General features: G+C 40.0%; 1 protein-coding gene across 2 annotated transcripts; it reads left to right on the forward strand.

The window, feature by feature from the left end:
- Positions 1-1,003: 1,003 nt before the first annotated feature.
- Positions 1,004-25,840, forward strand: LOC134813946 (uncharacterized). Of its 2 annotated transcripts, XM_063821890.1 has the most exons (25): positions 1,004-1,125; positions 1,364-1,481; positions 1,762-1,872; positions 9,592-9,746; positions 9,977-10,239; positions 10,454-10,708; positions 10,847-11,092; positions 11,220-11,409; positions 11,529-11,659; positions 11,822-11,908; positions 12,206-12,350; positions 12,575-12,999; positions 16,704-16,843; positions 17,075-18,025; positions 18,194-18,309; positions 19,182-19,263; positions 20,460-20,574; positions 20,785-20,946; positions 21,218-21,366; positions 21,490-21,629; positions 22,344-22,595; positions 23,172-23,595; positions 23,762-24,087; positions 24,297-24,420; positions 24,899-25,840. In XM_063821890.1, exons 1-24 carry the CDS (start codon positions 1,068-1,070, stop codon positions 24,410-24,412), a joined length of 5,157 nt encoding a protein of 1,718 aa, XP_063677960.1. In that variant the 5' UTR covers positions 1,004-1,067; the 3' UTR covers positions 24,413-24,420; positions 24,899-25,840. The 2 variants fall into 2 exon arrangements, with proteins under 2 accessions (XP_063677960.1, XP_063677961.1); XM_063821891.1 differs by lacking the exon at positions 24,899-25,840 and having other exon boundaries at positions 24,297-24,487.
- Position 25,841: the final 1 nt, after the last annotated feature.

Genomic DNA, 25,841 nt, shown 5'->3' on the forward strand with positions numbered 1-25,841 from the left:
ATTGACGATGTCAGTCCTTCGCAGATCGGCGTGGCCCAGTGCGTATAGTGCATCTCGCCGATCTATATATATAGATAGGCTAACGAAGGTTGTGACTGTGAGAAGGTTGTGAGAAACATAATTTGATGCGCAGCGCGGTCCAGCTAATTAATAGTGTATCGCGCTACAAGTACAATGTAATTGTGTGCACAATTCAACATTCAATGTGCAGTACCGTATTTGGTCTCCCGTCCGATTTTATAGACGGGGGTAATAATTAATTCGAGTTAATTTTATACGTTATAAATATAATTGCTGTACTCTATAAAGTTTGAAAAGTATTTAATTGAAAAAGTAGTACTATTATGGTCAGTTACTGGGCGGTGCTCAGTCTGTCATTCTGCCGCAGCTTCAATCACAGCTTCATTTTGTTAGTGTTTATGGTGTCGCAACTTACTCTGGAGGGGCTGACGCTTAGACTTAAAGCAAGCTCAAGATCCTTAATTATGAATCATTCATCTTAGACTTGATATTTACTCATTTTGAAAGCGATTAATATCCAACCTGGTTATTAATATTTCACCACAATATACTGTCTCAGCCGCACGAAAACTAAAAGTTGTCAACTCGTTCACAGCTTAGGTCTTGGAACACAGAGTGTGGCTTTACACTAACCTTGCACGTTTGCAGAATGCTCCAGCCTCCCTAGTCAGTGTAATAAGCGCCAAGCGCGAGCACAGAACTTTTTTCTCCGATTTCGATAAATTTGGTACCAAAAGTTGTCTAAAAATGTGAATAAAATAAATCCACCGTGTAGCAATTTTCGGAAAAAATGCTACACGGCGCTTGTTCGCCGCGCCATGTCATATCAATATGTTCAACATGAGCCGGTGCTTTTACTAGGTTAAGGTAAGTTTATCTAAGTTAATTTGAGACAAAGAAAAGAGCAACTAAGGATCTCACTATACTTGACTCATTTTGATGTGGTTATTGGATTAGAGAAATTAATTTATAAAGACCAAGAGCTCTGCACTTTTACAATTAATTTCTTATTTGTACGTAAGTCGGTTAGAACTAAGTTGTTCGAGATGAGGCGACTATTTTCTGTCACTCTTTTGGGATTGATTCATGTGCTCTGGGCCAGTCGTAAGTTAGATGTTTATTTTTTCTACAAGCCGTGTTTACAGGATGGACTACTAGTACTATCTACCTTATCCGACTTTATTTGAACGGGCAATAATTGGGCGCTGGAGGCACTAGCGCTCATTTTTAATGTCCGTTCAATTAAATTATGTCCGTTAACGCAACTTCCGGTCAAATAACGGCCGATAAGGTAGTTCCACATCAATACTACTACAAACTCTGTGAACAATAATACTTTCAGAAAGTCACATTTTTGATGCTGAGGAGGGTGTTGAGTACAAGTTGAACAAGCAATTAGAGGCTGGTGACGTCATCAGAGCTTGGGGTGTTTACAAGGATGATTCCACCTCCAAATTCAGGTACCTCTTGTTTTATATTATTAGTGATAAGTGACAGAATGAATGAAACTATCGGCTTATCTGATCCCTGACGTAGATTAAAACATAACCTTAGCGGACTTTATTCGGCCTCATCAAGTCCGACCGATTCTAAATCCGTTCGAATTTTCGACTACGTTCAAATAAATTATGGCGCCCATAATTATATCCACCCAAAATAATGTTCTTCCAAACAATGTATGCCCAAATAAGGTCCATGATAAGGTATTACATGATCATATCATTAATAATTATTTTTCAGTGTCAACATCCGAGGATCAAGTTCACTGTATCACCTTCACGTAGACTTCCGTCCTTATAACAACGTAGTGGTCCTGAACAACTTCAATAACGGGTGGAAAACTGAGATCAGGTACTAACTGATAGAAATCTTGATTTCCATATTATGATAAATCTGAAATCTAATTGACCACTAGTATCGGTAAAGTAACCAATATATCATACAGCACGTGTGTGTGTGACCTCAATATTTGAGATACCATGTTTACTTGGAATCCCTTGAGTAACCGCTAAATAACCCCTGAATAACCCCTGAGTAATCACTGAGTAATCACTGAGTAACCGCGGAGTAACAAAATATCCCCAAAACACGTTAAGCTCACTTGATTTCTACTACATAATATATGGAGTAGGTACTATTATTAAACAGGATAGTAGATGTGGATACTGGCGGGGAGGTGATAATTGTTTGTTTACGTTTTAGGTGGCGCCTCTATTCAGCAGGTTGAAGATGTGATGCAAATTATGTATTATAGAACGCTTGTAACACTTGTAACTCCTTCTTGTTACCCCCCTTTGAAAGTACCGAATTATTTTTTGAACGAAAGCTTAAAAATAACCGAGAAATCGACCTTCTTATTAAAATTGATGTTTTATAGTTAATACGAGCAACAAGCAACATATATTTTGATCCTTCGGTTCCACTCATGACCTAGGGCCTAGGGAGTTAAGCTGAAACCGAAAGATCGAGGCAATCCTCACCTTAACTGATCAAACAGGTACCTACAAACACAATTTTCAGATAGAAATTTTCGTTGCAATATGTTTATTGCAGCTTTGCAACTTGAGTGAAGAGCAGAGTACGAAAACACACAGCAGGTTAGCAACTCATTTTGGTGACTGTTTCTCTCCTACCATTGTGCGTGACATCGATTTAGGTTGGTTTCACAGCCCAACAACACTCAAAATTCATGATTTACTCAAACGAAGAACATTTTGATTCTGCAACGAAAGAACAAGGATATCGTCTCGTTAACAACTCGAACAGGTACTATCACAATTTTCAGAGCAAAGCACGATAGCTAAGTCAAAAGGAACACAATGAAGGTAGGTAACCAACACCATGATATAACAATCATAATAACAACTGAATCAAATTTTTTTCTGAACGACGGGCAGCCATGCACTCCGTGATCCTGACCGAGCGACCAATTGTAATAGAGGTGTTATGTCACGTGACGCCGATCCGTCCACTCACAAACAGGAAGAGTGAGCAGACGGATATTATATATATCGTTTGTTTACTTTTAGTATCTGTATTTGACCCTCTGTTCAATTTGTTATCTCTACCACAGCTTGGCTTGGCAATTTCAAGGTGCTTATATCTGTACCGCGGTACACACGCCATGATTACGTCATGAACTAGAAATAGTTGTACAGAATACAAGTCACATTCACATTTCACATACTTGAATTAACATTTTAACCCTAATTTTGATAGCTTTGAGCAACTAAAGTTCGTGGCTTTCAAGTGTCACCATACTCTAACTACACTAGTGAATTTTATAAATTCATAAGGTAAAACCTACAGGAGGACATGACAATTAGGGTTAAGTTTGACCCAATTTCCCGAGCTTACCAGGAATTCTACCATGTGTCAGGAGCCGTTGGGACGCTCAATGTAAATAGTCCACCCCGGGTTTGACCAGGTGACATTTGAATCCACCGCTGTAGTATTGGTTGTTATCTATCATACGTTCAATAATCACTGTTCTAACAGTAACCTGTTACTCTGGTCGGCACCTCTTCTGCATCTGCATGAGATCAAATGAGAAACTGAGAGGGTGCACGTGAACGCTAACAGGGTGCATGTCAGCACATGACCCATGAAGCAAATTCTTAGTTGCCTGTTTAAATTCCTTCCTCATTTATCGTTTTAGTTGAAAATTCCTTTTTTAATCAATCTTCAGTCAGAACTTTAAACCAGGGGAAGCGATCCATAATTGGCATCCATACGGCAAATATAATGTGGTGTGAAGAGTTTATAAACACGTTCATCAAGTTATTCTGTTACACACAATGTTAATCTTCTTTGTTAACAATAGCCTCGTGATGCTAAGGAGAATATTTCAACTAATGTTAAGATTCGCTGAGACCTATTGACGGGGCATGTTTTACATTTTCTTATTGTCCTGCTGGGTTGTTGACCAGCCGCATAGAGCTAGCTCTGTGAGGCTGGTCACTATACTCACGTTCAACAATTTATTGCATATTTTTTACACGCTAACCTAACCAGCTGATGGTCATATTGATTATCATGACAAAAATGAATCTGGTTACTACATTTAAACCCAATTTAACGTGGAATTTGGACGTGTCACAGTTCAAATTTGAGTGAGCCGCCTTGTCAGGCTGTCAAAAGCTGTCTAGGAGATATGACCGGTGCCGGGGTTTCTCATAATTATCATAGTTCCCTACCTCTGTAGCTATTAGTATTCCCACGATAGAAATCCTATTTTGATTCATGGCCGTGATGAATGGATTTCCAGTAGATTTCATTCGAAGTCGAATCACTTCGGGTTTATCTTGATAGCTTTGAGCTATTGTAAACCAATTGCTTCTCTTCTCACTAACTATCGGACGATTTACGTACTAAAGTTCGATAACGAAAGTTCGTGTTTTTCGAATGTCACTATATATATTTTTTTATTGAAATCTTTCAATTATTATCATCAGAATTTATTACAATATCAATGTTGTATAGAATTTCTAAAAATGGACTAGAGAAACCAAAAAATGCCTTGACAAGTGTACAGCGATGATAACAATCAGGGGACACCAATACACCCAAATAACCAAACAAAAGGCCTCGAGAGACCTGGTGAAAAGTCGAGCAATTACATTGGGCCCCAAGTGCAGAAGGAGAAAAATGGGCAAATAATATGAGCTGTGAACTTAGGAGGCATTTCTAGGTTTTTAAGAATAATTGCCACAACCCAAAAATTCTCAATTACAATTGGCTGATTTGTAATATTTCCAATGGAATGAAGTTTTAACGATAAAATTTAAATAATTGAATATAGAAGACTAAATCAAAATTGTATCCGAATAAAGCAAAAATGCGTGATGAGTACCTCAAAAAAAATAAAAACAAAAATAATATACTACTATATACTAATGAACGTTATAAATTCGAGATCCTGGTGGAACCTACTAACCTACAGGTGGACATGACAAGGATTTAGTTTGACCCATTTACCCGAGCCAACTGTCAATAAACTTAATAATCACTTCTGCTTGAGCGAGCATGCTGTCTCTTTTACACAAAACTCAGTTACAGAACTTTAGTACGTAAATCGTCCGATAGTTAGTGAGAGGAGGAGCAATTGGTTTATAATAGCTTAAAGTTATCAAGATAAACCCGAAGTGATTCGACTTCTAATGAAATCTACTGGAAATCCAATCATCACGGCCGTGAATCAAAATAGGATTTCTATCGTGGGAATAGCTACAGAGGTATGGAACTATGATCATCATGAGAAACCCCGGCACCGGTCATAACTCATATCCGGCGGTTTTTACATTTACGAGCCGACTATCTCCTAGACAGCTTTTGACAGCCTGACAGGGTGGCTCACTCAAATTTGAACTGTGACACGTCCAAATTCCACGTTAAATTGGGTTTAAATGTAGTAACCAGATTCATTATAAATAAAATTTTTGTCATGATAATCAATATGACCATCAGTTGGTTAGGTTAGCGTGTAAAAAATATGCAATAAATTGTTGAACGTGGGTATAGTGACCAGCCTCACAGAGCTAGCTCTATGCGGCTGGTCAACAACCCAGCAGGACAATAAGAAAATGTAAAACATGCCCCGTCAATAGGTCTCAGCGAATCTTAACATTAGTTGAAATATTCTCCTTAGCATCACGAGGCTATTGTTAACAAAGAAGATTAACATTGGGTGTAACAGAATAACTTGATGAACGTGTTTATAAACTCTTCACACCACATTATATTTGCCGTACGGATGCCAATTATGGATCGCTTCCCCTGGTTTAAAGTTCTGACTGAAGATTGATTAAAAAAGGAATTTTCAACTAAAACGATAAATGAGGAAGGAATTTAAACAGGCAACTAAGAATTTGCTTCATGGGTCATGTGCTGACATGCACCCTGTTAGCGTTCACGTGCACCCTCTCAGTTTCTCATTTGATCTCATGCAGATGCAGAAGAGGTGCCGACCAGAGTAACAGGTTACTGTTAGAACAGTGATTATTGAACGTATGATAGATAACAACCAATACTACAGCGGTGGATTCAAATGTCACCTGGTCAAACCCGGGGTGGACTATTTACATTGAGCGTCCCAACGGCTCCTGACACATGGTAGAATTCCTGGTAAGCTCGGGAAATTGGGTCAAACTTAACCCTAATTGTCATGTCCTCCTGTAGGTTTTACCTTATGAATTTATAAAATTCACTAGTGTAGTTAGAGTATGGTGACACTTGAAAGCCACGAACTTTAGTTGCTCAAAGCTATCAAAATTAGGGTTAAAATGTTAATTCAAGTATGTGAAATGTGAATGTGACTTGTATTCTGTACAACTATTTCTAGTTCATGACGTAACCATGGCGTGTGTACCGCGGTACAGATATAAGCACCTTGAAATTGCCGAGCCAAGCTGTGGTAGAGATAACAAATTGAACAGAGGGTCAAATACAGATAAGAAAAGTTAACAAACGATATATATAATATCCGTCTGCTCACTCTTCCTGTTTGTGAGTGGACGGATCGGCGTCACGTGACATAATACCTCTATTACAATTGGTCGCTCGGTCAGGATCACAGAGTGCATGGCTGCCCGTCGTTCAGAAAAAAATTTGATTCAGTTGTTATTATGATTGTTATATCATGGTGTTGGTTACCTACCTTCATTGTGTTCCTTTTGACTTAGCTATCGTGTTTTGCTCTGAAAATTGTGATAGTACCTGTTCGAGTTGTTAACGAGACGATATCCTTGTTCTTTCGTTGCAGAATCAAAATGTTCTTCGTTTGAGTAAAACATGAATTTTGAGTGTTGTTGGGCTGTGAAACCAACCTAAATCGATGTCTCGCACAATGGTAGGAGAGAAACAGTCACCAAAATGAGTTGCTAATCTGCTGTGTGTTTTCGTACTCTGCTCTTCACTCAAGTTGCAAAGCTGCAATAAACATATTGCAACGAACATTTCTATCTGAAAATTGTGTTTGTAGGTACCTGTTTGATCAGTTAAGGTGAGGATTGCCTCGATCTTTCGGTTTCAGCTTAACTCCCTAGGCCCTAGGTCATGAGTAGAACCGAAGGATCAAAATATATGTTGCTTGTTGCTCGTATTAACTACCTTATCGGACCTTATTTGGACGGACATTACTTGAACGGACATAATTATGAACGGACATTAATATGAACGCTAGAAGGCAGTCAAAACCACCAAAAATCCGAATTTTTTTTCATCTTTTTTAAAATATATATATAATAACATTTATAAACAAAAGAGCACCTAAAGAGGCTCAGCAAAGTGCTGGCCTATTTACGCTTACGAAGACTCGTTCGTTCAATATGTCTCAAAGTAAATAAACTCCTCCATAATATTCTATCTCTTGCTAAGTTCACTAAGTTGGTAAAATCATCTTCATTTTTCAAATAAATTTGTCTCTTAAATAGGTCCTTTTTCACAATAATATCATACAAATTAGTCCTGTGTCTACCCACTCGTCCCTTTAGTGTTTGACATCCTAGTGTAGCAAATAACAGAGACTGGTAGGCAGGCGTGTCGTTGTCACTGCGTAGAACATGACCTAGCATTGTCCACCGTGCCTTTTCCACTCTCTCGGAAAGGGGCCTGGTCTGGGTACGAGCGTAGAGGGCTTTGTTAGATATTGAGCTAGGCCAATAGATGTGTAGGATGCGCTTGAGGTGCTTCCTCTGAACAACATCTACAGACTCTAGAACATGCTGAGGTACGGCCAGCAGCAGCAGTTGTACAGGAGCACTGATACTACTAGTGAGTCGTAGAGCTTGATCTTTCTCTTCTCAGTTATCTGACTCCTCTCTGATCCCTGTCACCACAGCTTGTCAAATGACCAGAAGACAGAGTTAGCTTTATTTATTCTATTAGTAACATCCTGCTCTGATCCAAGCTTTTTAAAAGTTTTTTTAATTTTAGCAAATGATTTCTAAATCAATTTTTCATACAGTAAGCAAGAAAAGCAGTCTTTAATTAGTAAACATGTTAAAATATGTGTACATGATTATTGTCTAATATCACATATCATCTTCATCAAATGGGTTTTCGTGCATTAAATATACCATGCTTATAAAGCATCAGTAATACCCGATTTTTGGAAACCTTTTTTATCAAACTACCTCGCGCTCGGTCCTGCATTTCAGTGTAAACTTTTAAGAGCCATTCGGCGTGAAGTGGTTTTATCTTAGACAACTTTAGGTTAACCTTAACATCACGTGGAGCTTTCCCAGCACTTATCTGTTTCATTACCTCCCCTGAGTAGTATAGTAGTATGAACTATAACAACGTCGGACAATGTCCTTAGCAACACGATTTACCGTGATATCTAGACGCTGAAATGTGAAACAAGTTTGTCATGTTGGCGGGGACTAGCTCATGAACTATGTTGTTGAGTGCCATAATTTCGTTGACTTTTTCCGTCAAATGACCCTTGAAAACATCATTATATACTAGAAAAGTTTTCTGTGCCTCCGGCAGACCAAGGAGAACCTTTTCGTCGTTCAACTTAACATACGGTACTATGATGTTCTCGATAAACCTATTGTTGTAGATTCATTTGCCCAATGGTTCTCGTTAAAAATAACCTCAAAGTCTTTCGGAAATGTATATTTAGGAAGAGATTGCTTTGCTTTTCCCTTGTAGATCAACTGTATGGGCAAACAAATTTAGATCAAGATAGTGATCATGCCATAATGTGATATTTACAATTTAGATCGTTAAAATTTTATAATAACTTTTTCATTGATTCAACGGTATAGTTTAGTCTATTGGTAGCTATTGAAATTGACTGAAATTAAAAGTTGTCAAATTCTGGACAAAAAGTTCAAAATGGAAAAAAATTTTTAAAAATTCAACGGACTTTAGCTTGGACGGACATTAAATGAACGGACTTTATTTGAACGGACATTAAGATGAACGCTAGGGCCTCCAGCGTTCAAGTAATGTCCGTCCAAATAAGGTCCGATAAGGTATATAAAACATCCATTTTGAGGGATGAGGAAGTGTTTATAGGTTCTGAAACCTAGTTAAATCGATTTTTCGTGCAATTTTAGGTTAGTAACAGTCATCAAAATGAGTTAATAAGAAGGTCGATTTCTCGGTTATTTTTAAGTTTTTGTTCAGAAAATAATTCGGGACCTTCAAAGGGGGGTAACAAGAAGGAGTTACAAGTGTTACAAGCGTTCTATAATATAAAATTTGCATCACCTCTTCAACCTGCTGAATAGAGGCGCCACCTAAAACGTAAACAAACAATTATCACCTCCCCGTCAGTATCCACATCTATAGTGTACAGACACAGTAGTATACTACTACTAGTAGTAGTACACACGAACATGATGAATAGATCTGGATCTGTGAACCATATTGTACTGTGAACCATATTGTTCTGAATTCTGATACGAGACAGTGATTAATTACTGTCACGTGTCAAAACAAATACAGTTCACCTGTAATTGTACACCTTGGTTAACACTGGAAGCAACTAACTATTTAAATAATTAAAAAAGCAAATAACTATTTAAATTATACTAATAAACCACCACAACGTGTCGCCAGGCCAGGATTTAGCAAAAGTAACTTTGCTGCGAATACCTTGTTCGAGGTGAAGATAGAGGTTACAGACAGCGAATACAAGATCTATTTCAACGGAGAGCAGCTGTCTCTTACTTTCCCTCATGCGGGTCGTGAGGATATGAACACAGCTAACCAAGGTAAGTCACTGTAAGTGTAAATCACTGTCATTATGCATGATAATTTATATGTTTAGAGTGGTTTACGGAGGGAGAGGGGGGTTTAAATTTCCAAAATCTGACTTACGTAATATTTGAACGATGCTTCAATTCATAACAAGGTGGTATGTAGCTACATCGGCAAACAAAATCACATCAAAAAGTTAATATTTAGTAATATGTGAACGACATCTCACACAAAACCTCCACAGTTGTTCTGCACGGAGGCAGCAACGGCTTCAAATGGACATCCCTACAACTCCCTAACGGACCAATAACCAGCTCTGGCAGTCCCTTCTCCACCTCGACTGGAGTAAAGAACTATCTGGAACAACCTCTGGCTGTGGGAGACGTTGTGTCAGCGTGGGGTATCTATGCTACTGGTTCTAGCAAGTTCAGTGTCAATTTTATGATGGAGAATGAACAGTATTTTATGATCCACGTTGATTTCAGACCCCCTCCTAGCGAGAATAAGGTATGGTTAATTTGTCAATCAACCAATTAATTAATTAACATTAGCCGTAGTTTATAAGTCTGATTAGAACTGTTTGTTTTCTTTCCGAACCAGCTAAACTTATATCTTATCAATAGCCTGTGATCGTTGTTTCATAAATGAGGAAATGAAAGTCTCGCTATTTATATTTTACGACTAACCAATGCACTTAGTAAACAACTAAAACTTCCACTAGGTTGTACTCAACTCCAAGAAACAGGCAGGTTGGGAAACAGAACTCCGTACCGCCCTGCCAGACTTTCAAAACGGCAAGTCCTTCAAAGTGGACGTCAAATGCCTTGAGGGCGAGTTTGAAATCTACCACAACGGCAACAAACTAGGATCTACCTTTCCCTACAGGACGGGGTTTGCTCTTGAAGATGTTAAGTATGTGTGGCTAGTTGGAGGCAGTCTTGGGATGGTCTGGACTGATATTGCTCTTCCCATTCAAGTTCGTTCAACTAATTTAACGCTATTGACGTTGAATATGGACACGTGATTTATCTACTTACTTTAATTTTAAAATTATCATCATTCACTCTATTCATGACAAAACTGTACATTTTATTTTTTAAATCTTTCATTCCAGTCGATATCCGGGGGAGTATCTCTGGAGATGGTGTCAGCTAGTCAAAGTAGCATCGGTTGGAACGGAGACGCAGGCAGAGGGATTGATGGTAACACTAATGGTTACTACTGGGCTAACTCGTGCACTCACTCCGACGGGGCCAAGGATAATTGGTGGATGGCTACTTTGGCTGAGAACTCTGCAGTGAGCAAGGTTGTTATTCACAACAGGGTTGATTGCTGCTCAGTGAGGATTAATGGTGCTAAGGTTAGACTTTTACAACTTTTAAAAGTTTCAGCTAAAGAGCAGTTTTAAATTTGATTGATATTCTCTTCAAATACCCCAAACATCTTCAAATCTTTAATTCCACTTGTCTCATGCTCAATCTGTACAGGTGTATGTAGGGGACGTGTATTGCGGTGAGGTGGCATACGAAGCGGGGAAGGTTATATACGAGGTAGATTGTGACGGTGCTGTTGGGGGAAGTGTTAAAGTTGTACAGAACGACAACCCCCTGACTCTTTGTGAAGTGCAGGTTGTTGGAGCTCCTTCTGATGAGATACCTCTTACAAACATTGTTTCAGGTTCGTATACCCTTCATTATGGAGTTTTAGTATCGTCAATGCAATTTTGTTTTGAATTTCTTAGAGCATGTTTCCATGAACTATCGCAGAGTTTTGTTATAAACATTGTGACTGCCCAGGATTTCCCACTTGGCAGAGCAGTGAGGGATGGTCGGGGTCTCCAAATCGAGCAACTGATGGACGATCTAATGGCGACTACTGGGATGGATCTTGTACTCACAGCGGATCTACTGACTTCAACCTATGGATGGTGGATTTAATTTTAAAATTATCCAAATTATACTTATACTTACTATACCTTATGTTAATGATTTAATATGAAGGTACTAAAAAAGGAGACTCTAAAAATCTTGGCATTAAGGTATGAAACTCTGGATAAAATATACAAATTGTAGTTACACATATTATTCAGGTGGATTTGATAGACAAGTACGAGGTGAGCAGGGTGGTTATTCACAACAGGGTGGATTGCTGTGCCGAAAGGATTGATGGGGTTCAGGTACTTTCACGTTCACTTTCACGTTCACTTTCACTTTCACTTTCACTTTCACTTTCACTTTCACTTTCACTTTCACTTTCACTTTCACTTTCACTTTCACTTTCACTTTCACTTTCACTTTCACTTTCACTTTCACTTTCACTTTCACTTAAACGTTGCTTCTATTTGTTTGAAACTTTTCTTCATTGTGAAACATTAAGTTTTATTATACATATTTGTTCTGTAAATTCACAAAAGTTCGCATCTAAATCTAACCCTCTCCCTTCACCCTCTCCCCTAACCCTCTCCCTTCACCAGGTTTTTGTCAACAACAACCTATGCGGAACAGTTGAGTACATGGCAGGACAGAACGTGTACGTGGTGGATTGTGGTGATATAACTGGTATTGCTATCAAGATAACCCAAGAGGGCATACTTACACTGTGTGAAGTTGAGGTTCTTGGTAGGTTGAACTTGAAGGGTGCTTTTTTCTAATTTATTATATATTTGCGTTTCACGTTGAATTATCGTGGAGAAAACTTGAAATCTCTACAATCGTTAGATCATTTAAATCCCTCAATCTTTCTTAGTAATAATATTAAAAGAATCATTATTAATATTAACTTATCTAATAATAATTAACTAAATTAGTATTAAAATTGTTACCAACCACACGATACCTTACAGCGAGGATATCGGAGCGGGAAGGAAAGTTTATAAACATAGCCCAGTCGGGTGTAGCTACACAAGACAGCACAGGTTGGGAAGGGGTAGCTGCACGTGCTATAGATGGCAGTGCCAGTGGAGCCTACTTTCAGGGTAAAAGCTGCTCACACAACGGGGACCTGGCTGATGGCTGGTGGAACCTGGAGTTTCCTGAACCGGTTGCAGTCAGGAAGATTGTTATTTATAACAGGGAAGATTGTTGCCAGGATCGTATCAACAATGTTAAGATATACGCTGATGGTGAGCTATGCGGGAGACTCGAATACGTGGAGGGACAACGTGTGTACAAGAAGGGGTGTGCTAGTGATACTACCGAGTACAGAATGGCAACTAACATCAGGATTGAGGCTGCTGAGGGGACTTATTTGACGCTGTGTGAAGTACAGGTTTGGGAATTTTAAAATTTTAAAATAAGAATTTATGAGATAAGGTTTGGTTAGCACTTTGCATGCTGTCGTTCATTATATTATGACATATTGGGCAGATGTCTTGCAAGACGTAGGATACGAGCTGTTTTCCATGATCTACTCGTTTAAATGTCGTTTAAATTAAACATTAATTCGTTAAGATTAAAAAGTAATATGCAAAGTCTATCGGAAAAGGACAATAATTAGTTTTGCAAAACACCTGTCCCAGCTCATTAAATCAATTTTAATGTAAAGCATCTGTTTCCTAATTCTAAACATTTATATTCTCATCAAACATTTCACGCTGTGTTTTTTGTCTAACTAAGAACTCACTAGTTGTGGACACAACAAGAAAATTGAGAATAATCTTGTGCGAGGGTAGGGACCCAGATGTCGTTTCTAACCCAAATAAACTTTAAGGAGGCTTCTCATCAGTAGCCGCACCTCCTTACTCGGTTTCTGAACTGGAATTCTATGGGCTTCCAGACGGCCAGACCGAGTATTACCATCCCATCCTTCTAGAGTTCATCACAAGTAGCACCCACCTTGAAGATCTTTGACACCCAGACACACCCCATTGGCGAACAAACTTTGGATATAATCTTACATGCTCCCGAAGGAATCCCTGGTTTATGGTCTTTCTCATCGTCACCAGCACTTTCACTAGGTCACCAGCTCTTTCACTGAAGTCATCAGCCCTTTCACTGAAGTCATCAGATGTGACTCTGATCAACGGTATAGTTGTGGACACAACAAGAAAATTGAGAATAATCTTGTGCGAGGGTAGGGACCCAGATGTCGTTTCTAACCCAAATAAACTTTAAGGAGGCTTCTCATCAGTAGCCGCACCTCCTTACTCGGTTTCTGAACTGGAATTCTATGGGCTTCCAGACGGCCAGACCGAGTATTACCATCCCATCCTTCTAGAGTTCATCACAAGTAGCACCCACCTTGAAGATCTTTGACACCCAGACACACCCCATTGGCGAACAAACTTTGGATATAATCTTACATGCTCCCGAAGGAATCCCTGGTTTATGGTCTTTCTCATCGTCACCAGCACTTTCACTAGGTCACCAGCTCTTTCACTGAAGTCATCAGCCCTTTCACTGAAGTCATCAGATGTGACTCTGATCAACGGTATAGTTGTGGACACAACAAGAAAATTGAGAATAATCTTGTGCGAGGGTAGGGACCCAGATGTCGTTTCTAACCCAAATAAACTTTAAGGAGGCTTCTCATCAGTAGCCGCACCTCCTTACTCGGTTTCTGAACTGGAATTCTATGGGCTTCCAGACGGCCAGACCGAGTATTACCATCCCATCCTTCTAGAGTTCATCACAAGTAGCACCCACCTTGAAGATCTTTGACACCCAGACACACCCCATTGGCGAACAAACTTTGGATATAATCTTACATGCTCCCGAAGGAATCCCTGGTTTATGGTCTTTCTCATCGTCACCAGCACTTTCACTAGGTCACCAGCTCTTTCACTGAAGTCATCAGCCCTTTCACTGAAGTCATCAGATGTGACTCTGATCAACGGTATAGTTGTGGACACAACAAGAAAATTGAGAATAATCTTGTGCGAGGGTAGGGACCCAGATGTCGTTTCTAACCCAAATAAACTTTAAGGAGGCTTCTCATCAGTAGCCGCACCTCCTTACTCGGTTTCTGAACTGGAATTCTATGGGCTTCCAGACGGCCAGACCGAGTATTACCACCCCATCCTTCTAGAGTTCATCACAAGTAGCACCCACCTTGAAGATCTTTGACACCCAGACACACCCCATTGGCGAACAAACTTTGGATATAATCTTACATGCTCCCGAAGGAATCCCTGGTTTATGGTCTTTCTCATCGTCACCAGCACTTTCACTAGGTCACCAGCTCTTTCACTGAAGTCATCAGCCCTTTCACTGAAGTCATCAGATGTGACTCTGATCAACGGTATAGTTGTGGACACAACAAGAAAATTGAGAATAATCTTGTGCGAGGGTAGGGACCCAGATGTCGTTTCTAACCCAAATAAACTTTAAGGAGGCTTCTCATCAGTAGCCGCACCTCCTTACTCGGTTTCTGAACTGGAATTCTATGGGCTTCCAGACGGCCAGACCGAGTATTACCATCCCATCCTTCTAGAGTTCATCACAAGTAGCACCCACCTTGAAGATCTTTGACACCCAGACACACCCCATTGGCGAACAAACTTTGGATATAATCTTACATGCTCCCGAAGGAATCCCTGGTTTATGGTCTTTCTCATCGTCACCAGCACTTTCACTAGGTCACCAGCTCTTTCACTGAAGTCATCAGCCCTTTCACTGAAGTCATCAGATGTGACTCTGATCAACGGTATAGTTGTGGACACAACAAGAAAATTGAGAATAATCTTGTGCGAGGGTAGGGACCCAGATGTCGTTTCTAACCCAAATAAACTTTAAGGAGGCTTCTCATCAGTAGCCGCACCTCCTTACTCGGTTTCTGAACTGGAATTCTATGGGCTTCCAGACGGCCAGACCGAGTATTACCATCCCATCCTTCTAGAGTTCATCACAAGTAGCACCCACCTTGAAGATCTTTGACACCCAGACACACCCCATTGGCGAACAAACTTTGGATATAATCTTACATGCTCCCGAAGGAATCCCTGGTTTATGGTCTTTCTCATCGTCACCAGCACTTTCACTAGGTCACCAGCTCTTTCACTGAAGTCATCAGCCCTTTCACTGAAGTCATCAGATGTGACTCTGATCAACGGTATAGTTGTGGACACAACAAGAAAATTGAGAATAATCTTGTGCGAGGGTAGGGACCCAGATGTCGTTTCTAACCCAAATAAACTTTAAGGAGGCTTCTCATCAGTAGCCGCACCTCCTTACTCGGTTTCTGAACTGGAATTCTATGGGCTTCCAGACGGCCAGACCGAGTATTACCATCCCATCCTTCTAGAGTTCATCACAAGTAGCACCCACCTTGAAGATCTTTGACACCCAGACACACCCCATTGGCGAACAAACTTTGGATATAATCTTACATGCTCCCGAAGGAATCCCTGGTTTATGGTCTTTCTCATCGTCACCAGCACTTTCACTAGGTCACCAGCTCTTTCACTGAAGTCATCAGCCCTTTCACTGAAGTCATCAGATGTGACTCTGATCAACGGTATAGTTGTGGACACAACAAGAAAATTGAGAATAATCTTGTGCGAGGGTAGGGACCCAGATGTCGTTTCTAACCCAAATAAACTTTAAGGAGGCTTCTCATCAGTAGCCGCACCTCCTTACTCGGTTTCTGAACTGGAATTCTATGGGCTTCCAGACGGCCAGACCGAGTATTACCATCCCATCCTTCTAGAGTTCATCACAAGTAGCACCCACCTTGAAGATCTTTGACACCCAGACACACCCCATTGGCGAACAAACTTTGGATATAATCTTACATGCTCCCGAAGGAATCCCTGGTTTATGGTCTTTCTCATCGTCACCAGCACTTTCACTAGGTCACCAGCTCTTTCACTGAAGTCATCAGCCCTTTCACTGAAGTCATCAGATGTGACTCTGATCAACGGTATAGTTGTGGACACAACAAGAAAATTGAGAATAATCTTGTGCGAGGGTAGGGACCCAGATGTCGTTAATAACATAATTAACCCACTAATCAATAACATCCCCTCCATCAAGGTCCTATCCGACCCTAATGCTCTCTCCTCTGATAACTTGGTGAATCTAGCGTACCTCAAGCCCACCTCCCAATCCACTACTGGATGGGGTGGTGTATCCAGCAGGGCTGTAGATGGCAAGGAGTGCGGCAAATACAGCGCGTAAGTTCTTATCTCCTTTTAAAAACAGTGAGAGATTTGTTTTTGTGATCACCAACATGTATTGTTGATAATGTAACGTTTATATCAAATAGATATGGACTCTGGTAATCCGGGGAGGTGAAACTTGTGTCCTCCTCGTGACCGTGATTAACCAATCGGGTTCAACAGATCATCGTCACGTGACACAACAAATATGTTTCACCTCCACATCTACAAGTGTTACTTTTACAGGGGTACGTGTACTCACACTGCCGGGGCCGGCTGGTGGAAGGTAGATCTTGGAGACAAGTTCGTTGTGGAGAAGGTATGGATAAGGAACAGGGTAGACTGTTGCTCTGAAAGACTCAACGGAGCTGAGGTCTTCGTAGGGGATATATCCTGTGGAACTATTGAGCAACATCCTCTCAAGTCCAATTACGAACTGGTATGTGGCGAGGGAATAGTTGGAGACTCTGTCAAGATTGTGAATGATCTCGCGTCTCTAACCCTCTGTGAAGTGAAGGTGTACGGAGATGACACTCCTGTCATTGAAACGACTGATAAAGAAGTTGTGGGGGACAAGTCTGGAGGTTCAGATGACGCACAGTCTGTAGCCAGGTGTCCGATGGGCTACGTGGTTACGTACTGTGAAGCCCAGACTGGGAGGGCTGGTAAAGCTGAGTGCGACGGGGCATTTGTGCAGCCTGATAACGGTGGAGTGTGTGTCGCTGTTAACGGATATAATGGTTCCGGTGCTGTTGCTAGAGCGGTGTGTTCTCAGTTTGAACAGGTTGCCGACCCCTGCAACGGTCCTAACCTCCCCAAATACCGGAACCTCCACTCCAGAGGACACAGTCCAAGTCTTCAGTGTCCCGCTGGTTACGAACAGATTCTGTGCAATGCACGGAGCCCATGGACCGGAAAGTTAAATGGCCAGAATGTTGATGATAAGGGAGTGATTCCAAACGAGGAAGATTGTGCTCTTCCGAACTGTGCAGCTGACCGGTTTTGGTGTGAGGTAACTGCCGTCTGTCAGCTGATCGAGGATTCAGAAGCGTACGCTTCAGCAGTGTGTAGCACCTGTGATGGATACCACTGTGGAGAGAGTGAGGAGTGTGTCATGATGGATATGGATGATGACCCTGAAGATGAAGAGGCGCCCACTTGTGTGGAGAAGCAAACTGGCTGCGATGATAATGACAGGTTGGTGATATGTTACTGATTTTTAAACATTTTCTTTCTGATTTGAACGTAGGCGGGGTAGAGTTGTTAACTTAAAGTTTGGAATCTAGAGAATAGAGCTTTGTCTCCTAATAATTAGCTCTAGATTACAGACTTGTACCCTGTTATAAAGCAACTCTCTTACAACAGATGTGGTGAAAACGGCGTGTGTGCTCCAGTTGGGAGTGATGATTACGAGTGCAAGTGTGGAGAAGACTACGAGTTCAGTGTTGTTACCGGCTCCTGCATCCCCGTTCATACCATTTGTAAGTACCTTCTTGCATCCCCGTTCATACCATTTGTAAGTACCTTCTTGCATCCCCGTTCAAACCATTTGTAAGTACCTTCTTGCATCCCCGTTCATACCATTTGTAAGTACCTTCTTGCATCCCCGTTCATACCATTTGTAAGTACCTTCTTGCATCCCCGTTCATACCATTTGTAAGTACCTTCTTGCATCCCCGTTCATACCATTTGTAAGTACCTTCTTGCATCCCCGTTCATACCATTTGTAAGTACCTTCTTGCATCCCCGTTCATACCATTTGTAAGTACCTTCTTGCATCCCCGTTCATATCATTTGTAAGTACCTTCTTGCATCCCCGTTCATGCCATTTGTAAGTACCTTCTTGCATCCCCGTTCATACCATTTGTAAGTACCTTCTTGCATCCCCGTTCATACCATTTGTAAGTACCTTCTTGCATCCCCGTTCATACCATTTGTAAGTACCTTCTTGCATCCCCGTTCAAACCATTTGTAAGTACCTTCTTGCATCCCCGTTCATACCATTTGTAAGTACCTTCTTGCATCCCCGTTCATACCATTTGTAAGTACCTTCTTGCATCCCCGTTCATATCATTTGTAAGTACCTTCTTGCATCCCCGTTCATACCATTTGTAAGTACCTTCTTGCATCCCCGTTCATACCATTTGTAAGTACCTTCTTGCATCCCCGTTCATACCATTTGTAAGTACCTTCTTGCATCCCCGTTCATACCATTTGTAAGTACCTTCTTGTATCCCCGTTCATACTATTTGTAAGTACCTTCTTGCATCCCCGTTCATACCATTTGTAAGTACCTTCTTGCAAAACTATTTGATTTATTGTTATAATTATTATCAAATTGCTTTAACTACAGGGAGAACGGTGTACGGTGAGCCAGCAGTTGGTGATGATGCGATTAGTTACGCTGAGTGTAACCAGGGGGATGTGGTCATGAGGTAAAACAGCTTCAATCTCATAACCAATCCCATCCTCTTATCTCATCCTCTTATCTCATCCTCTTATCTCATCCTCTTATCTCATCCTCTTATCTCATTCTCTTATCCCATCCTCTTATCCCATCCTCTTATCTCATCCTCTTATCTCATCCTCTTATCTCATCCTCTTATCTCATCCTTATCCCATCCTCTTATCCCAACCTCTTATCCCATCCTCTTATCCCATCCTCTTATCTCATCCTCTTATCCCATCCTCTAATCCCATCCTCTTATCCCATCCTTTTATCCCATCCTCTTATCCCATCCTCTTATCTCATCCTCTTATCCCATCCTCTTATCTCATCCTCTTATCTCATCCTCTTATCTCATCCTCTTATCTCATCCTCTTATCTCATCCTCTTATCTCATCCTCTTATCTCATACTCTAATCTCATCCTCTTATCCCATCCTCTTATCCCATCCTCTTATCTCATCCTCGCATCTGTTTAGAACATTTCATACTTCTCACATTGTCTCGTCATCTAAATTTTGATAAATACTTATATTTCTGTGATACGACAAAATATTAATTAATAAAAGTTCCTTAATTCGTCAAGCTTTGGGGGCTTCTAACGTCTCTTTTAACAACGTTCAATCCTTGAAAAACAGGGACAAAAGGAAATCGCGGCATGTACGGAATCGCGATTTTTCCCATTATTTGCGACAAATTTTATGTATAGTTTAATGTATAGCCTGTTAAATTTCGCGGTATCGCGATTTTTGGCCAAAATAATCGCAAAATCCTTTTGTCCCTGTTGAAAAAGAGCTTGATCCATATTCCCACTTATTTAATGTTGTGCTAAGCAGTGTGCTAAGCAGACAGCAGTGCAATTTAACTAATATAAAGAGTAATAAGTGGTGGCGTCAACTGCTCTGTTTGACAATAGCTAAGGAATTAAACAGGAATTCTCGATAGCTAATGAGCTAGCGAAAATGTTGTGCTGGAAATTTCATGAGGCTGTAATTATGTTGTATAAAAGTTCATTTTCCACTCCTAAGTGTGGTACTGTGATGTGAACTGTTCATCTATTTGTCGGAGTTATGGGAATATATTTCAATACGAGAAAATTTACGAGAAAATAATACGTTAAATTTATTTTGCTGCTTCAATTCTCCTTTACAAATTATGTGTGTTTAAAGTAAAAACGTCATTGCAGGTGTCACACATATGGTGCCCCAAGTGCTGCTGATGGGGTCTATATCTCATCAGGCGAGGATGGTATTGTCAAGTGTATTGCTAGGGCCTCCAATCGGGGCAAATACCCTGTCATTGTAAGTGTATTGCTAGGGCCTCCAACAGGGGCAAATACCCTGTCATTGTAAGTGTATTGCTAGGGCCTCTAATAGGGGCAAGTACCCCGTTATTGTAAGTGTTAAATGCAGATTAATAAAAATATTGCTTTTAACAAGCACTGACTCTCATCAAACAACCCAACTCCAAGTTATTGTAACTGAAATGAAATAAAAACAACCGTTCTGCAGGCGATAGCATACTGTGGCACTAGAGCCACAGTTCCAGACCCCTGTACTCAAGATACAATACACTCAGTGGAGTACAGATACTCATCTGCTCACTCTCCCTCTGTTTCCTGTCCGGGAGGGTATTTCATGGAGAGCTGCATCTTTCATAGTCCTTGGACTCAGGTACGTCTGATGAAGCTTCATTTAAAAATATATATATTTCGTGTCATTCTTTGCTCTCTTGAGTGAGTCGATCATGATCGATTTCAGTGAGTGGAGACTCTCATTTTGTCCTCAGTAATCGAACAACACTTTTTAGCCTGTCTATAAAATTACGACTAACATCAGCTATATAGTTTGATTTAGAAGACATAGATGATAGAACAGTTTTAAATATTATTTCCGTGATCATCACAATTTAGTGAAATAGTGACTTTCACCATGCCATCTTCAGGACATGAACGACGCGGCCAGAGCACTTGTGAACAGTATCGGAAGTGTTGACGTAGATGATGATGGTTCCTGCCATATTGACAATTGTCTGAAGACAGAGAATGATAGAAACTTCTGCAAACTTACCGCTATTTGCGCCAAACTGACAGGGTAAGAAGCCCTCCAAACGTCGAGATATAATTACAAGTGACGGTTTCATAACAGTCTACCTACAATCAAATTTCTTAACCAGTTTCATAACATTCAGTGTTAAAAATAATCCCAATTCTCCAGAGATGAGTACGTGAGGACTGCGTGTCCGACCTGTGAGCAAGTGAGGTGTCCGGGTGATCAGGTGTGTAGCATTGTCCGGGATCTCCCAATGTGTCTGCCAAGGATTGTGGGCGGCTGTGAAACTGACAACTGTGGTGATGGTTAGTGAGTTTTATTGCACTATTTATATTCTCTCAGTGCTTTTTTGTTATTTCATACCCTCTCAGTGCTTTTTTTAATTAAAATGTATTGTAAAGTCCGTTCTTCTAAATTTTTGATATTTTAGATCTCTTCCCCCTCCACAAGCCACTTTACACATAGCTGCTGTGTTGAAATTACACATTCTAAACCCCCCTCCCATCCTATTCTAGCTTACGTTAAAACTGCTACACACAGGAACTTGTGTAATGTGAAGAGGGGGTTCTAACAAATACAATATAATTATGTAAATTATATATTTTTGACTTTATGACATTACTAGTGTAACCCGTACCCACGGCCGAGACTATCGCAGTTGAAATACAAAAGTATAAACCCGCCTATTATATTCGATGACACGCATTATATTGTCGTATGAAAGTATGAACTCTCTCTATAAATTATAGAGAGAGTATGATAGTCCAAACAGACCGCAAGCCCTAGTCCCGTAACTTTTACTGTTTTCTTAATTAAGCCGCTCGGAAATTTGCTTACAGATTTACTGGGATTATTAGAATTGATTGCTAGTAGTAGTATACTACAGTACTATATTATATCGAGTAAACTTTGATGGGCAAATTTATTCCACTCCCTATTAATATAAGGCGTGTCGGTAAATTATTTTTTTATTTTTTTAAAGAAAATTTATAATTTGTTAACCGTCTGTTTCTTGACAGGAACATGCGTAGAAGACGGACCAAACTACACGTGCGAGTGTTACTCAGGGTACAAGTTTAACGAGGAAACATGTTTGGATATAGACGAGTGTGCTGAATCGCCCTGTGGTAACGGAGGGTGTACCAACACCCTCGGCTCTTACACTTGTGATTGCAAGACTGGGTATTATGAAGACCAAGGAACGTGTAAGGATGATAACGAGTGTCTTGATGAACCTTGTTCTGATGCGGAGAGGTGCTCTAACATTGAAGGTTAGCGACAAAGTCTACATCACTCATTCTAATTTATCAATATTAGAGTCTTCCGCACAGTTTCTGTAAAAATTACCTGACGACTGATGACCGGGCTATTCAGGGAAATTGAGCGATTAGGTTTGGCCTCTATACGGCCACTATACGGCCTCTATACGGCCTCTATATGGCCTTTATACAGCCTCTATACGGCCACTATATTTCTAATCGCTAATTTTCCCGCTATTAAGTATTCATTATTCAACTTAAAAGTATGACAACAATTTTATTTACTTTATAACTATAAGACTCTATAATTAATAACTATAAGACTCTATATAAGACTCTATAGAAGACTCTATATGAGACTCTATATAAGACTCTATAGAAGACTCTATATGAGACTCTATATAAGACTCTATATGAGACTCTATATGAGACTCTATACAAGACTCTATATAAGACTCTATAGAAGACTCTATAGAAGACTCTATATAAGACTCTATAGAAGACTCTATATGAGACTCTATATAAGACTCTATATGAGACTCTATACAAGACTCTATATAAGACTCTATATAAGACTCTACGTTCCAGGAAGCTATATTTGTGACTGTCTGGACACCTTCATCAGAGATCTCAAGTCTAGGGAGTGTGTCTGTTCTGACGGATTCGGCGCTGTGGAAGGAGAATGTGTCGATATTAACGAGTGTGCTGGAGAATCACCCTGCGGAGAAAATGAGGCATGCTTCAACACGGCTGGAAACCACTACTGTGAGTGTGATGAAGGGTTCGAGCGTGGAAAGAAGGGTGACTGCAAAGACTTCACTCCGACTGACTGTGAAGTGAAACCAAAGAACGACAACATCAAGACAATGGCTGGCAAGAGAGTTCAAGTTAGGCTGGTGGGAGAAGTTAAGAAGACGTGGAGGAAATTCGCTGACATCACCTGGTTAAAGAACAATGAACTCTGGGACCCACAAGGCGACGGAAAGGAGAAGTTCAATGGTTTCACTCTCAGGTTAGATGTTTATAAAACTACTGATTTTAATCATTATCTATGGTAATTCGTTAAAGATGGTCGTTCATCGAGACATAATCCCTTGCTGATATCTAATAAACGTGTGCACACATAACTTGAATAATAATCTTTCCAATTCAGTTTCTATAAACACAATGTTTCTCAGAAACTTCCAAGCTGAGGACGCAGCAATCTACGTTGGTAACATCTTCATTGAAATGAGTGAAGAAGAGAACTACAAATGCTCTGTGTCCGTTACGATTTCACTTAAAGAAGGATCAGCTGCAATTGACATTGAAAATAGGGAAAACTTTGCAAGCACCCAGAAAATTGGAAAAGGCTTGGTGATCGTATGTGATGTTCAACTAACTAATGTTGATTTGGAAAATGCCAACAATCCCAACAATGTCAACTGGTACAAGGTTAATCAACAATCCGGAGAAGACACTAAAATTGAGGAAACGGATGCAGTGAAGATTAACAAGGCGAAGGGTATTTGATTTTGTATTTTCGTTTCGATTAGTAATAGTTCAACTGCAATCACGCGATTCAAAACGATATATTTATATATAATTAGACGCACAAATTTAATGTGGGTATATCTTCCTTTTTTTTGAAATAGAGAGTTGTCAGAATTTGTATCTAAAAATTAACATCAGCTGGAATATGATTGTTAAAACTAAAAACACACTTTGTCGCAGGAACATACAGACTTTGGTTTAAGAGCCCCCAGCCTGATGATAGTGGAACCTACAAGTGTGAATTCAACCAGGAAGGAGTGCAGGCTTCCACTGACGTTTCTATTGTTTGGGCGTAGATTATGAGGTTGAATATTGCGTCTGATTGGCTGGGTATTATCACGTGACTGCTAATAGAATCAGAAATACTTTTAGAGTACAAATATGAGTAGGGGGTGCACGATAAAAATAAACTTGCTCGGATTTAAAAATTTGTACCATTGTTTTCTAGAGACTGTGAGAATTTTCGCAATACCAAATTTGTTATACCTTTTTGAAAAAATCAGTGAGTTTCGCCTAGTATAGTTTCGCCTAGTATAGGTGCCATATTTGATGGTGCGCGGCTTTTGGAGCAAAATTAGCTGTAAAAAATTTTCGTTTCGATTAGTAATAGTTCAACTGCAATCACGCGATTCAAAACGATATATTTATATATAATTAGACGCACAAATTTAATGTGGGTATATCTTCCTTTTTTTTGAAATAGAGAGTTGTCTGAATTTGTATCTAAAAATTAACATCAGCTGGAATATGATTGTTAAAACTAAAAACACACTTTGTCGCAGGAACATACAGACTTTGGTTTAAGAGCCCCCAGCCTGATGATAGTGGAACCTACAAGTGTGAATTCAACCAGGAAGGAGTGCAGGCTTCCACTGACGTTTCTATTGTTTGGGCGTAGATTATGAGGTTGAATATTGCGTCTGATTGGCTGGGTATTATCACGTGACTGCTAATAGAATCAGAAATACTTTTAGAGTACAAATATGAGTAGGGGGTGCACGATAAAAATAAACTTGCTCGGATTTAAAAATTTGTACCATTGTTTTCTAGAGACTGTGAGAATTTTCGCAATACCAAATTTGTTATACCTTTTTGAAAAAATCAGTGAGTTTCGCCTAGTATAGTTTCGCCTAGTATAGGTGCCATATTTGATGGTGCGCGGCTTTTGGAGCAAAATTAGCTGTAAAAGTCGCGTAATTTGACCAAATTCGTTGATTTTTGTCGTGTTATTCGGATATATCTTCAGTTCTAGTTCCTTGAATGAGATCATTCTGAAAATTGGCGACGACCTTCCAATAGGGCTTTCACAACTGTCCGAAAAATTTGGTAGCTATCAGAGTTGATATAGTGATCAAAATGGGGCAAAATACGCTGCTTTTAGCTGTAACATAATGTTTGATAGTTGGATATGCTTTAAATTTTTCGGACACTTTCCTTGTAAGTCTATGAGTAAGTTTACCAATTTTTGTTGCAATCGGAGGTCGGAAAGGATACTCAATATCTATTTGTTTGAAGAAAATTGTGCTGGCCGAAATTAGCGCTAAAAAACCATCCTACAGTCGGCACGCGCGGCTCACTGTCGATGGCGCACTACCTAATATGAGCAAAGTCAAACTAATGGACTGGTAAGAAATGTTAGCATTGAAAATTTGTAGATAGATTTATTTCCAAAATTTCATTTGTCTGTATTACTATTAAAATTAAACACCATTTTTTTTGCATCAT

Source organism: Bolinopsis microptera, chromosome 4 (genome assembly GCF_026151205.1).
Source record: "Bolinopsis microptera isolate Bmic1 chromosome 4, MBARI_Bmic_1.0, whole genome shotgun sequence".
NCBI lineage: Eukaryota > Metazoa > Ctenophora > Tentaculata > Lobata > Bolinopsidae > Bolinopsis > Bolinopsis microptera.

Excerpts from the sequence above, each read along its gene's own strand:
- LOC134813946 (XM_063821890.1), top strand. The coding sequence starts at position 1,068 with ATGAGGCGACTATTTTCTGTCACTCTTTTGGGATTGATTCATGTGCTC. Across the intron at positions 11,909-12,205 it reads AAAGGATTGATGGGGTTCAG|GTTTTTGTCAACAACAACCT; the intron begins GTACTTTCACGT and ends TCCCTTCACCAG. Across the intron at positions 24,088-24,296 it reads GAAGATTAACAAGGCGAAGG|GAACATACAGACTTTGGTTT; the intron begins GTATTTGATTTT and ends ACTTTGTCGCAG.